General features: G+C 33.6%; 1 protein-coding gene across 1 annotated transcript in view; it reads left to right on the forward strand.

Annotated features, from left to right (window-relative positions):
• The first annotated feature begins 11,190 nt into the window (after nucleotides 1-11,190).
• LOC138309557 (serrate RNA effector molecule homolog) overlaps nucleotides 11,191-14,399 on the forward strand; it is a 28,835-nt gene continuing 25,626 nt past the window's right edge. The window contains 5 exon segments of the mRNA XM_069250791.1: nucleotides 11,191-11,227; nucleotides 12,422-12,559; nucleotides 12,820-12,990; nucleotides 13,135-13,317; nucleotides 13,603-13,773. Of these exon segments, the coding sequence (XP_069106892.1) occupies nucleotides 12,432-12,559; nucleotides 12,820-12,990; nucleotides 13,135-13,317; nucleotides 13,603-13,773 (653 nt within the window). The 5' untranslated portion in view covers nucleotides 11,191-11,227; nucleotides 12,422-12,431.

Here is a 14,399-nt window from a genome sequence, read left to right on the forward strand (position 1 = left end):
GTTTTTGAGACATACCATGTATTCATCATAGAATAACTAGATGTTCCACCGCTGAGGAATGACATTTTTTCTTTATTCAAAACAGGGAGCAGACAATTAGTATTTTTCTTCGGTTACAAAAGTTACTAAACATCATTACCACCATTAAAATCGTTGACCCCTCTTATTTTACTTTAACATAACAATATTAAAAATAATTGATTGCGTCCCGAAAAACTCCATGACACTGTACCATGCCCTATATAGAATATATAGAATACTGGTGGAGCATGAACCAAAAGCTAAACAAATTATTTCATACTTATTTTTTGTGTTAATTAGACACATATATACAAAATTAAACATCCGTTTTAGTTAAAATAATGAGTATAGCTGATTATGCTCTGTCGGCGGTGGTTCATCTTTAATGACGATATCTTATGTCGTCATCAATTGACGCCTTTGTGGTATTATGTTGATTTTTTTCATTCTGAGGAAATGATGCAAGAAATACTAAAAATACAATGCATAGTGACTTTTATACGCAGAGGATTCGCATTGTTATCGGTAGATTTCCGCGAATTTGCCACATAAAAAGGTCAGTAACAAGAAATATTTCCTGTATGGTTTTAAACTGTCTGAAATTGGCATTACACGAACAATTCCACCATGAATAGGGATGGAAGAGAAAAATAGCAAATTTTCTCCCCTCGAAATTCAACAACTATACAATACATGACACGTGCACTCGTAACATACCGATGAAGGTATAAAGTTATGTCAATATTCACTCGAATATGGACCAGTGTTCTTTTATGTATTCATGTTGTATTTATAAATCGAATAGTCCCAAACCATATGCTATAACAAGGACAGTTATACAATTTCAATATAAATTTGATTCACATGAATATAAACAGTATCAATTCTTACACTGAGAAATTAAACTTGTAAATATGTATATTTCTAAGAGCTGGTGACATTCCGTTTTTTTAATTAATCGTTATATCTCAAACATTATTTTATTCGAGTAAACTCTTATATACATACACATACAAATACATTTGATGTTAGGACTGAAGACAAGCTAATAGCTCATATAATTTATTGATGATTGCATTTGTTTTTCTAGTTTCAATATATGAAGACTTTAAATTTATAATTATTTACAAATTATATTTTATTGACTGTTAGGATGTAACTAATATCGATTGAATTTGTTTTTGATAATTTTGTAGCTGGATGCAATGCATTTTAAAATGATTACTTGCATAATTATTTGATTAAACAATAATTTAATAAGTGTCATTGTTTGTTTTGTCAAAACAATAATGAATAAGGAGAATGGATTATCACCATGACAAGGCTTACTCTATTGTTATGAAGATTTCCTGTTCACATCAGGTATATATATATATAGCATGTGACCAACATAGCTTCAGATACACATAAAGTACGTCACAATCCATCATTGATGGAGTGTATTAAATGGACTTTGATACACAACCTCATCAGACAAAGGAATAACATAGCAGCGATCACAATTATTAATAATATACTTACATATAATATGTGTGAGAGTATCACGGGGATATATTGTAAAAAATTTTCATATCTCGGCAAGCATCGGGTTTTACAACATTTTGTGACCCTCGAGTAGAATATCCCTATTCTTCATATGAAAGAGTATTTTTCTCTCATACCTCGACGGACCCTCGGCTAGAATATCCCTATCCTTTATATCCAGACCACATATGAAAGAGTCTTATAAACTTGCCAAATGGAACATAATATACAATACATGAATCAAAGAAGTCTATTTCCAAATATATAGGCTTTTTCGAGAAAATATTTCGCAGTTTACTCAAGTCATCATCTTGCTTCTGGAATAGTTATGTATAAACATTAACCATACAGAAAATGGTTTTCTCCAGTTTATTCGCTTTTTGTTAAACTGTATTAGAAACAGCTATTAGGCCTACGTTATTTTGTCCCTGGGATTGGTGTTTGCTTTTCCTGGTTGTAAGATATATATAGATATAATTTTATGGTTGTCAATGAATTAGATCATATTTAGAGATAGCCAAAAACCTAGAGTATTTTTAAAAAAGGTCGACAAAAAACTTTTTGCTGACTGCATAAAAGGTTTGATAATAATCCATGAAGAATATAATGTCTTTTAAAATATCATTTATACATGTTTCGCTAATGTTGAACTAAGGTAATGATTTTTGTCACATAACTATATATGGAATCGACGTATGGTATTGTTTCTAAAAAGTAAGCATCTAATGATGTAGAAAAGGTAATTATTTTTTTACCAAATTTAGAATCTAGTGGATAGTACAAACTGTTATTTTCATGGATTAAAATTTTCGCGAATTTAAAATATATAATTTCACAATTTTTCAATATTTCATATTTTTTGCGATCTTACTTTTAGTGTATATATAATTTCACAACTTTTCAATATTTTACATTTTTGCTATCTTGTTTCACAATTATTCAATATTTCACATTTTTGGGATCTTAGTAATGTCCAACGAAACCGCGAAAATAGCACCCTCTGAAAATAAACTGCATGCTAAAGAGTATAGTTCTTTTATCAATTAAGCAGTCAGAGAGCATTACCATTCTTGGCAGTCTGACCAGACAAAGGCTTTATTTATACAATGAAATTAGTTGTTTACACGAAGCATCACTACCACACAAGGTCAGAGAGGTTAAAATTTTAATGCGATTCCCAATTTCTGTATTAACGTGGACTTTGACACGTACATTGTGATTATTCAGACCCAGAGAAAGATACACAGTCCAAACGAATCGCACTTAAACAGTCACGTACATTAGTATAAACTTTATAGGATTTTTAAAATATGAAACAGATACATGTATACACCTATAACTGATAGGCAATCGTGTTGATATTTAAATGTATATTTTTTTTATTATGTATGGTTTCCCGGCATAAATTTCTGACTTTCAACTAAGGATTAGTGCGTATTATAGAGACTTTTCCTGTGAAAAAAAGTTAGTAAATATTTGATACAAGTAGATTTGATCTCAACAACACTTTGCAAGTTTTAATAATGAGGAGATAAATGTAACAGATATTTATTTAGTAGTTTTAATAGTATTTTGTTTATTAAAAACAAACAAAAAACCAACGTCACACCGTGGTCTATAGAAAATAATTTAACGAGGTTTCCATCTATATTGATGTTATTTTAAGACCATCAAAGTACATATCATTTCAGAAAACACATTTGATAAGAAATTAGTTTTCAAAACGATGTAATTCATAAATTATTCAATGTTCCTTGTGTAGATGCATTGGCTTAAATATGTAAAATTTTCTATGAAACCAATTATATCAGTCTTAAGGTGTGTTAGTACAAATTCCCCGTCCAATATTTCTCATAGTCAGGTACATGTACATGTACATAGATGACACGTGACCCACTCAAGGTCAAATCCGTACATTATAACTCTCAGTTGTTATTGTATTTCGAATGGACTTTGACACATACTTTATATGTGAATCAGATTATTCATATCACAAATATCATAAAAATGACTTACATAATAATTAACAGCATCTTCAATCATTCTTACGGCTGGCAATATTTGTTTAGTTTAATATGTTGGTATATATATTTAATGTGTAATACAAACATATTTTCGTCAATAACTATGTAATGTTTCGGACACGCTTTTCTTGAGCAAAACAGAACAACAGAACTTGTTTTCAAACTGATTTTGTCAAGTAAGTAAACAGAAAATAAATATGTACTTATTTATATAAGAAAATGTCAGGTATTTTTTAATAATTTTTCAAATCTCGAATTTCCGAAAAACAAATCCCATATACACGATATATATGACTGTTAAATACATTTGACCACTTCATTAACCTTTGTTTTGCCGCAGTTCTCATGTAAAACTATGCATCATTACATAATTATAAAGAAATATGACAATAATATTTAAGACAAGACTAGATTTACATATCAAATATTTACAGTCAGTGGTGAATTGATTGTATAAACCCCGTTGATTTCTACCAAAGTCTACTCAACTTTATTTCTCGATAGATTGAGTATGTCACGCGCAATTTGGAGCCGCGCGGATGAATTTATGATGGTCAAAATAAAAAACTTTCGGTGTTTTCAGTACCGAACGTACGTTCGATGAACATGTAGGTATCAAAATAGGTTTCAACACATATACATGTACGTGTGTAAATACAAAGGAGGTGTTGCATGGCCGCCCACGATCGATTTTTAATTTTTTGGTGCAAATACATCAATCGGCACATAATACGTATCGGAACAGTACTTATTCCATGAATAGATTAATCATGCGACTACAGCGCCACCTTCTGTAAGTTTTACGTCCGATTCCTACTTGTGCGTCTTTAATGTATCACATTAAGGAATACAAAACCAAAAGATGAATTATTTTTGTGTAATAACATAGTATTTCTTATTATCTTTTTAACGATATACAATACGTCATTAGATCTGTTGGGGTTTTCTTGCAATTTCCAGTTTTGCTCTTAATTTTTCATGAAAATAGAGGAATTTCATTTCATTAGTTTTTAATAAATTCCTTATATAACAATGGCAAACCCCGAGTACCCTAAAATTTCAGCAATCAAAAATATCTTCATATATCATTTATTGACTGAAGAAGATGTTGTGTCGATGAATCACTGGGTATGCCGACTTTTTTGCACTTTTGTACGGCTACCCCCCTTATTTCTAACCCAATATCAAAGTACTGAGAGTACTAAGAGCTAAAAATGTTAAACGAAAGCTGTCCTTCTCTCGGCTCTATCATGTATCAAAAGCCGCTTTAGCGACTTCATACTTGAGTAAAACGTATCTCGTGTAAGTTGGTGTACCAAAATTCGGTCAAACTGACATATATATTGACATTTGACCTACATCTAAATAAAAACTTCTTTTGCCGATATATCACAAAATGTTAATTTTAGGGTCATGCATTGAACTAGACAATATGTTAAATAAGGTCCTATAATATTTCCTACACCAATCGTCAGAAGTATTTCTGTCTTCATGGGTTTATTTACTTATCAATAAGCAAATGTTCCGTTTAGCGAAACGTATTATGGTATATCGGTGTAACTTATATGTTGACCTTAGATATTTCTCAAAAAATATACTGTTGTTTTTATGTCATAAACATGTCATGGATAAATAGGATTTCATTCTTCAGCCAAACAGCCCATCTCGAACTATTATTCACACAATAAAACATGGTCAAACTGTTTGAAGATTTTCATACATTTGACCTGTCTGAAGCCGTTTAGGCCAGCATACTGCAAGGCGTCTTAGTTATTGTCAAGAAGTCATTTATGTTTGCCAATTTGAACCCTGTGACCTTCAATTAACATCAATGTCATTCATTTGACAAACAACTTGGTAGCCCTTTATTTAAGAATATGTAAGGTGTAACATCAGGTTTCGATGCCTTCCAATTATTGAGAAGTCGTTTGAATGAAAAGTTTATGAACGACGGCGCACGAAGTACGATCACTAAAGGTCACCCTGACCTATAGGGCAAGATGATTTAGGAACATTTGCCTTTCATCCCAACATGCTACATGTACAATACCAGGTCTCTAGTCCTCTTAGTTATTCACAAGAAGTCGTTTAAAGATTTTAGTCTATTTAACTCATGTGACCATGAAGGTAGGTCAAGGTCATTCATTTAGACAAACTTGGTAGTCGTTTAAGCTATCATTCTACAGTCCCAATATCAGATTCCAATGCCTCTTAGTTATTCACAATAAGTCGTTTAAAGTTTTTAGCCTATTTGACCCTTGTAACCTTAAATGAACTTGGTAGTCTTTCATGCCAACATACTACATTCCTTATATCAGGTATCTAGGCATCTTAGTTATTCACAAGAAATAACCTTTTTGTATTCTACGACCTTGAATGAAGGTCAAGGTAATTCATTTCCACAAACTTGGTGGTCCATCATTTCAGCATTCTACATGCCTAATATCAGTTTCTTGGGCCTTTCGGATATTGAGAAGAAGTCGTTTGAATGAAAAGTTTATAGGAACGACGAAATGTGAACAGCGCACGACAATGGGCAAAGTATGGTGACTATAGGTCATCCTGACCCTTCGGCTTAGATGACCTTATGACATTAAAATGAAATAACGATGAAAACGCGGTCCTGCAGGTAGGGCGTTAGAATTGTACCTACTGCCCCTATCGCATGATAAGAAAAGGCGACTAAATTTAGGATTGTATCATAGCATCTCTTCTTCCTAACTTAATTTATACTTCCTAACGTCTTCCTTGACATTGTCTCACATTTGGCCTTCGGTTGAGAGCTCGCCCCTGTGAGGTAGGCTTTGGGTTCTGTCACCTGGCGGAGACACACCCTGCTTAGCGCTCAGCATTAAGGGAGTAGGACGAATTGTTCGCCTGTTGTCAGTATAATGTGACTGGGGGATGTGTTGATTGGTGTCTTCGGGGGTATGTTTCAGTGATACAGCACTATGAAAAGGGCAAGAGTTCCACTATAGAAGAAGACACAACATTTACATACCGCAGTCTCCCATATCGCATACTACGCACTTCATACACTCAGGACACTGCATACATAGGATGCCGTCCTTACATGATCCTGGCTATTAATAGGGGGTTGATTTAATCAAACAAACAATGAAAACAATTTTATAGAGTCACGAATGCAGGAATTGGTCTGCCGCAAAAGTAAACTGGTTGATTCGCTGATTTTTATAGACGTACTACTACAGCTATAGTCATTTTAAGGACGGCATCCCGTGTATGTCCTTTCATATATTCTATGGTGTTGCCCTATCAAAAGACAGAACCAAGATATTTCATCAAAGTTTTTTCCCCATAATTAATTGAGTAACAATATTTTTTTTTTTTTTTTTTTTTTTGAAAATAGTGAATCTGATATAAACATTGACCGACAAATTCTAATCTAAACTCATTGATATAGGTATTTCGGTCTCCTTTTGTTCTAAGAAGTTAGACGAAAATATCTAGCAAAATGAAGCTGCTAGAAAGCATGCACTTTCATGAAGGTTGTTGGATGAGAAAAAAACTTGTAAACAGTACCTGGTAAACATTTTGGTGGTATTATTTCGCGATACCTATAGGTTACTAAAGGTAAAATGAGACATAGCGCCTCGTCTGATGTCTGATTGACGCCAGCAAAAAAAGTACTAAATTTAGTCGCCTTTTACGATCATGCAATGGGTATAGCAGGTGCAATTCTAACACCCTACCTGAGACGATTGCAACATTGATGGTTCCCTTTAAATAACAATGGGCAAAGGACACATACTGTCGTATTTATTACCTTAATGCTTATACAGTTTCTGGAATGCAATATGGCATTGTGTATATGTTAAATCTGTCAGTTTTATGCGTCCCACTGTTTCAAAACGGATAAGTAGAATTTCTGAAAAATATTATTTAAACATGAGTTTATGATGATAATTTCAAGGTTTGGTCGAAATACGCACCTCATCATCACATTCTACTCCAACAGTAAAGTCGGTTATATTAGACAGTGTACTCTCAGTACTTTGATATTATGGAAAAAACAGGGGGTAGACGAAATTAACCTAAAAAAAGTGTCATATCCAATGATTCATCAACTTGAGCTGTTTATGGTAAAACGATGATAACCTGAATATAATTTTAAACATCAAAATTTTAGGGTACTCGAGTGGTGCCTTACTTATTCTGGTGCTCGAACGAAAAATTGAAAACTTCAAAAAGTCGTATTTTCTGTCAAATTTGATATTTACGTTCGATTTGTGATCGAATGATATTGGATACAGCCAAGTGTGATATGTCGTTAAAAAGGCAATTTTATGTGGTATTTTTAATCATAAGAAAAACGTGATTTAAGTGTTTTTACAATGACTTATGCTAGGTAAAAGGCCCAATGGACATTAAATTTACCAGTGTTAATGTAGGGGGCGCTGTAGTCCTAATAATGGTCCAATCGGGTTTCAAGTATTATAGACATATGTGTATTAATGCAATTAACTAATTTAAATTCAAAAATCAAAAAATTATCGTGGGCGGATTTTCAACCTCCTTTAGAAAAGTTACATTGTTTATGTTACTACCGTACCTCTTTTAGCAATGCTTCCGTGGGTATGATAAATAAACAATGTTGTACAATGTACAGTTTTGCACATTCCGATGACGTCGCAATGTTTACATGTTGTGTGTCGGTAAGTGTGTGTCGGTGAGTCTGTGTTGTTCGCTACAACATGTAGATCTATATCCTACATGTATTTGTATTTTTAACATCTTTGGTTGTACGCAAATGGATAAGAATCAGTCTTTAGTTGGATAAGTTTAACCAAAACGACCTAGCACGACAATGCATTTTTGTTCACCTCGCGCACAGGCGTTTGTAATATATAATGAATATTAATGATAATCAAAAATCGGATCGAATCATATAGAAATCAATACGTCCGATTTTTGATTATCATTAATATTCATTATATATTACAAACACCTGTGCCTCGCGGGACAGACAAGTCCACTACGTTATATTATCTACTGTGAATCTACCTACATAATGTACGTTTGGGTGTTTCGAAATATCAATGAAACGGAATCCTACAATTGTAGCTTTACAATACTTGTAATAGATATCTCTAATATTTATGGAAGTGTTTGAAACAACAATATAAATATAAGCTAACATTTAGAGAGCGGTAAACGTTTATAGTAGTGGGCCTACCTGTGTCTGTACATGTTCCTCGAAACGACGTTCCGATACATTTGAAAATCTCCAAAATCCGGAAATAATGTCATGAAACTATGTAAACATCCATGTATTCAAGTAATTTCAAACGTGAACTGATTAAGGTAGCTCCATACTTTTGGGAAAACCCATGTCATTTTTTTCTAACAGGTCTTATTTTCTTGCATTTTTCATGTAGATTTCAAATCTGTAAAGATAAATGGGTGTTCTCGAACTACTTTTTGGGATATTTGAGCTTGAAATATACCATCCATGCAAAATTGCTGACCGAAAATAGAAAAAATCGTAAAATGATGTTTTCTGTAATATATGGGTGAATGTAGTCTCGATCCTGTTGATTTTTTTGTCCTAAATTTCTAACGATAGAACAATATACAAAACTATTTTATTTTTACAAATGCTAACTAATTTTTGTTATTTCCCAGGACCGTTTCTTTACGTAATTATCATGTTTTGCCATATTTTCGCCCGCAAAAAATCAATGAATAAGCCAAAAAGGAAATGAAAACCCATGTCAATTTCACAAAATTTGTATATGATATGCCCAAGGTAATATGTTTTTCAAAAATCATATTAAAACACGGGGTCCTCGATCAAAATTTCACAATTTTGTAAGCTTGAAGTTTGTAACTCGCAACCCTACCCCCATTTCATCCAGTGCTAAGATGGGTTATATTTGACTATTTTTTGAAAATCATGCCGCAAAAAAAACATTCCACATCAGTTCATACGTTTTTGTGATATTATATCTGGTTTATGTCTGTTTATTTTTATGATTTTCTCCAAATTGTGTGTTTAAAGGAAATCCGTATGCGATTTTTTTAGAATTCCGGAATTTCGGTCCGGCCGGGTCCCCTCTTATGATTTAAAGCGATGAACGGCACTTCCGGTTTAGAAACCCATTCCCATTTACGACAGGGACCGCAAAAACCACAGAGATAGTATATAATTTTCACTTCTCTGCTTTTATTTGATTTATTTAATGATTTTAAACATTCATTATTATATGTAGACAATTTTCACCTATTGAAGAAATATCCAAGTGTGATGTCGTGGCGTATCGGAAACCATTCTGGGATTCAAAACAACCTCCGCTACTTCCGGTATAGCGTCATATGAATTGGCGCGATTTTCAAAAGTATGGACCTACCTTAAGTAGAACTCAAGTGATCACAAAATCGAAGAAACTCTCTGTTTGTCACACCTCCTTGACACAGGCGGTTTGAATCGGACGCCGCGTCACAACTACGTTAAATATCCTGCCACGTTATGAATTGTGTAAGCGTGTGTAATAATACGAAGCAAAAGATTAAAACCAAAATGCTTTGCACCATGGTGTTTTTTACAACAGATAAATATAACGATTTATAGTTTCATATCGGTAAAACACCAGATATATGCTTCATCAGACGGAACTCATTTCATTTGCATGTTCATTGATAAATTGGCGGGAATTTCCGCCACTTCGAGTGGCTGTTCCAAATGCCCGTCGGAACCAAACGATATAATCCAATTTCAGTCTTATTTATGCCATAAACACTATTAAGTGTAAATTTTGAGCTATCCATTCGCGGTCCATTCCAAATATCGATACCCTACTTAACTTTATCCTTCGATAGAACCACCAGAAAGAGACTTTAATCCTTAAATATCGCACATTACTCAAACATATTTGAAGTAAATTTCGACGGCTTACTGATCATGATAGAACGTCGTAACTGCAGTGTTTCTAATTTTCTGAAAATCACATAAAAACTTTAATTATAGTCTGCCATACATATGCAACTTTTATCTATAAAAGCATGAAATAAATGATATGGACATTAGCCGTGTTTGCTGTAAATTTGAATAGAAAATTATAGTCTAGTAAGTCGATTCTTCTTCTTATATAGACACACAATTCCATCGATGCCGATGATTATATTGTGCGTTGTGCGGATTGGCAGCTAGGCGTGATTGCGTGGAAAAAAAAGAGTGAAGTTAAATTATTTACAGTGATTGTGGACGTGCATGTTATTGCACGATTGAATGCGATATTACCATGAAGGCATGTCGTCAGCCCGCATCGTTTCCGATATGTAATTGTAACAATAATTTATATATTTAGTTAATTTAATTAGTGTCGATATTAACCTATCACAATAAATATTGTTTCTAGTTTTGCGAATACCCGGTCCATTATCTATGTTCGATTTATTTTTTCAAACAATTTTCATAATTTGCTGGGATTCCGTGCTTTTTTTTTTAACTAATGTTTGCTTCGTAAACAAATTGAAATATTTTTCATGCTTTCCACCGAAAAATCTAAAATAATAAAATCAAAGCAAAAGTGCGTAACGTTACTAGTATTCCGGAAAATTGGTCCGAACAAACCCGAAATTATATAGTAAGTCAAGCGATTTCAGCGACATCTAGATCCGGGCGGTGCGCTGCAAAAGTGAGAGTTTATTGTTACATTCGACTGTTTGTTTTCATATTTTAACGGGATAATAACCCTTGCTAGTAATGTTCATTCATAGCATTGTATGCTAATGATTCCAATGATGTTATAGCATTGCTATTTAGTGTTTAAGTTCATGATCTTTTGACCATTTCTTGCCGACTTGCGGCGTCGTTTGTCATTGCAGGACGCGCCATATGGCTACTTTCCCAGACGAATAGGAAATATCAAAATTATATTCCATTTGTAGTTTTAATCCACTAGAAATGATTTGAAACTTAGCGACAGCATTATAAAAACAATTGCTATTATTTATGATCTCATCGAACGCTGGATTTTATTGATAAGCCAATCTAATCTTGGCCACATCGTCGCATTTACAGTTTGTGGCTACCGACATTGACCGTTCAAGATTTTAGTCCTTTCTAATCTAATGTAAAAATCGAATACGATTGCACTTTTAGTTTTAAGAACGCTATTTACAATTAAAACCTGCTACAGATAAAAAATAATTTGTCCCTGTGGATAAGACCATACAATCGGACATCTGTCAAACATTTTAACAGATAAAACACAGGAGGAGTTTTTATGTATAGATGTATGTAAAAACTACCCCTATATACTATACAAAAAACTTTTTAAATATTTATAAATATAAATTTATTATATTTTTAGTAGTATATGGGGGAATCGTTTATATATTTATACTGTAACTATATATTATTGACAGAACGTCAAACTCCTGTGGATAGAATTTACACTGAATTGATTCTACCATATACTGAAATTCTGATTATTTTTGTCACAGAAGATGTAACAAGAAAGAAAGAAAATATTTCTGATTAGCAATTTTCTGTATAGTAAGAAATTTTGATTGTCTTGTGGATCTATATTCCCATATATGCAGGTTTCCAAATTTAATTTAATATAAATCTAATTAAAAATCAAACTTATATAAATACCACTTGTTATATATACTAACTTTTATTCTCTTATATTCGACATAGTATTACGCTTTATTTTTTATACATTATTTTTGTTCTGAAAGCAGTTTTAGCTTGTCATTAATTATGCAACAATTCATATTTATTTGTGAATTTTTCGTCTCTTCGAAAAGATTTCAGAGACAAAAAGTTACATGCATTTACTTATTTACAATGTACTTACGTAGTGTAAATCTTCTGTTTTTAGACTCAGAAAAATGGGTGACAGCGATGAAGAATATGACAGAAGAAAAGGACGAGACAAGTTTAGAAGAGAAAGAAATGATTATGAACGACGTGGAGACGACAGACGCCGAGAACCCAGAGAAATGTGGGAGTTAGACAGGTTGATTTTAGTCTACAGCTGATCACCATGACAGCTGAGCTTAAATTCTTAAACCTTTATTGCTTTTCATTAAATGATTTTACACTTCTGATTTCTAATAAACTTCAGAAAATCGTAGCAAATCTCTGAAGATATTTTTACTACAAAAAACTTTGTATAAATCACACTGGTTAGTAACTCTATGGTATATACGGTATAAGACATGTACACCTACTTGTGTTATCTTTTAATTTGCAGTTAAAAATTATAATATTTTCCAGGTCTGCTGGTAGATCCAGGGAAATATGGAACAGTCGAAGTGGGGGACGTGATCGTCGTGACAACTATCGAGAATATGAATCACGGAGACGAGAAAGAGGCTATAGTCCGAGTGGACGGAGAGAAATGAGTCCACCAAATGCAAAACGCATGCGTCGTGATAATTGGTACAAGTAAGTAACCTGCTAGAACAGACTTCGGTTTGATTTCGTTTTAAAATGAAGAAAATATTTACCTTCCCCAACTGGTCATGTGTGTTGGTACTTGTAACAGCCATTTATACATAAAATATATCTGAGACTTTTTCTATTATCCAGAGAGGAGGGAGGTAGTGGATACCCTCAGTATGACATGGCCAGTGGTGGCGGTGGTGGTTACGGAGCCAGGCCAATGCACAGTGGTGGGATGCCACCACAGTCCTGGGGACATGGCCACGACATGGGTGGCAACATGCCACCACAACAACAGGGAGGTGGCTTTGGTCAAAGTGGACACAGCAGGTGTGAAGATTGATCAAGCAAAATAATAATATTTAGGGATTATTTCTAAAGAACGAATATTACAAAATAACATTTTTGGGGTTAACAGCTTTTCTAGCTATATAGATGGAGCATTCCATCATGATATTTTAGGGGAGAACAGGTTAGTGTTTGAATTTATTTTTTCTGTGAGCGTTACATTTGCATCTACTTTCTGCGATAATTTTCCTTTATTAAGTCAAGTCCTTTGAATATGCTTAACAGGTTTTGGGTACTTGTTAAGAATTTTTGGTTTTATTTTATCAGGGATTCTGATATGCCATCACAACCATCCATGATGTCATTCAAACAATTCCTGTCGCAGCAAGATGACAGCATCAGTGACCAGGAAGCAATAAAAAAATATAATGAGTATAAAATGGACTTCAAACGCCAGCAGACACATGAGTTTTTCCTAGCTCACAAGGAAGAAGAATGGTAAGAGTTCTTTATACTTTTTGGTGTTATTACCCATAATGCAGTTGCAGTTACATTTCTTAGAATCAGGAGAGCGTTTTAACAACTTGGTGAAAGACTAAAGTTACTGCAAAGCAGCAGATCCATGGTGTTTTTAACCCACAATCCTTCATGTTAATCCAAAATGGCCCCTAAAACCTTACTGACCAGAATGTTGAAGATAGGAGTTTTCATATATTTTCACACATGCTTAGAGCTAAAGCTTACAGCTTCAGATTTTGGAAGCCATTTTAGATTTGTATGGAGAATTATGCTTAAAAAATCACTGTGGATCTCATGCTTTGGGTTTAGTGTAGAATTCCCATGGTTCTGTAAAAGAAACAGAAGGGAGATATAGATAAAATTTCAAATATGATTTTAGTTATCCTTTTGATGAATGCATGCCCCTGTCACGAAAAAAAGGAGAGGGAGGAATACAGTGTTAATCTAACAACTGTTAGGTATTGTTGTGACCCATCCGGTCCTGTCGCATCTTGTCCTGCTTAGAAAGATGGAGACAGAGTCATTTTGGACAGTTTTTAAGTTAGGGAACTGGTTGGGTTTTGCATTATACTTTCATTTCAACTCTCCCATATTAAAGTATTTTT

This window comes from Argopecten irradians, chromosome 15 (genome assembly GCF_041381155.1).
Source record: "Argopecten irradians isolate NY chromosome 15, Ai_NY, whole genome shotgun sequence".
NCBI lineage: Eukaryota > Metazoa > Mollusca > Bivalvia > Pectinida > Pectinidae > Argopecten > Argopecten irradians.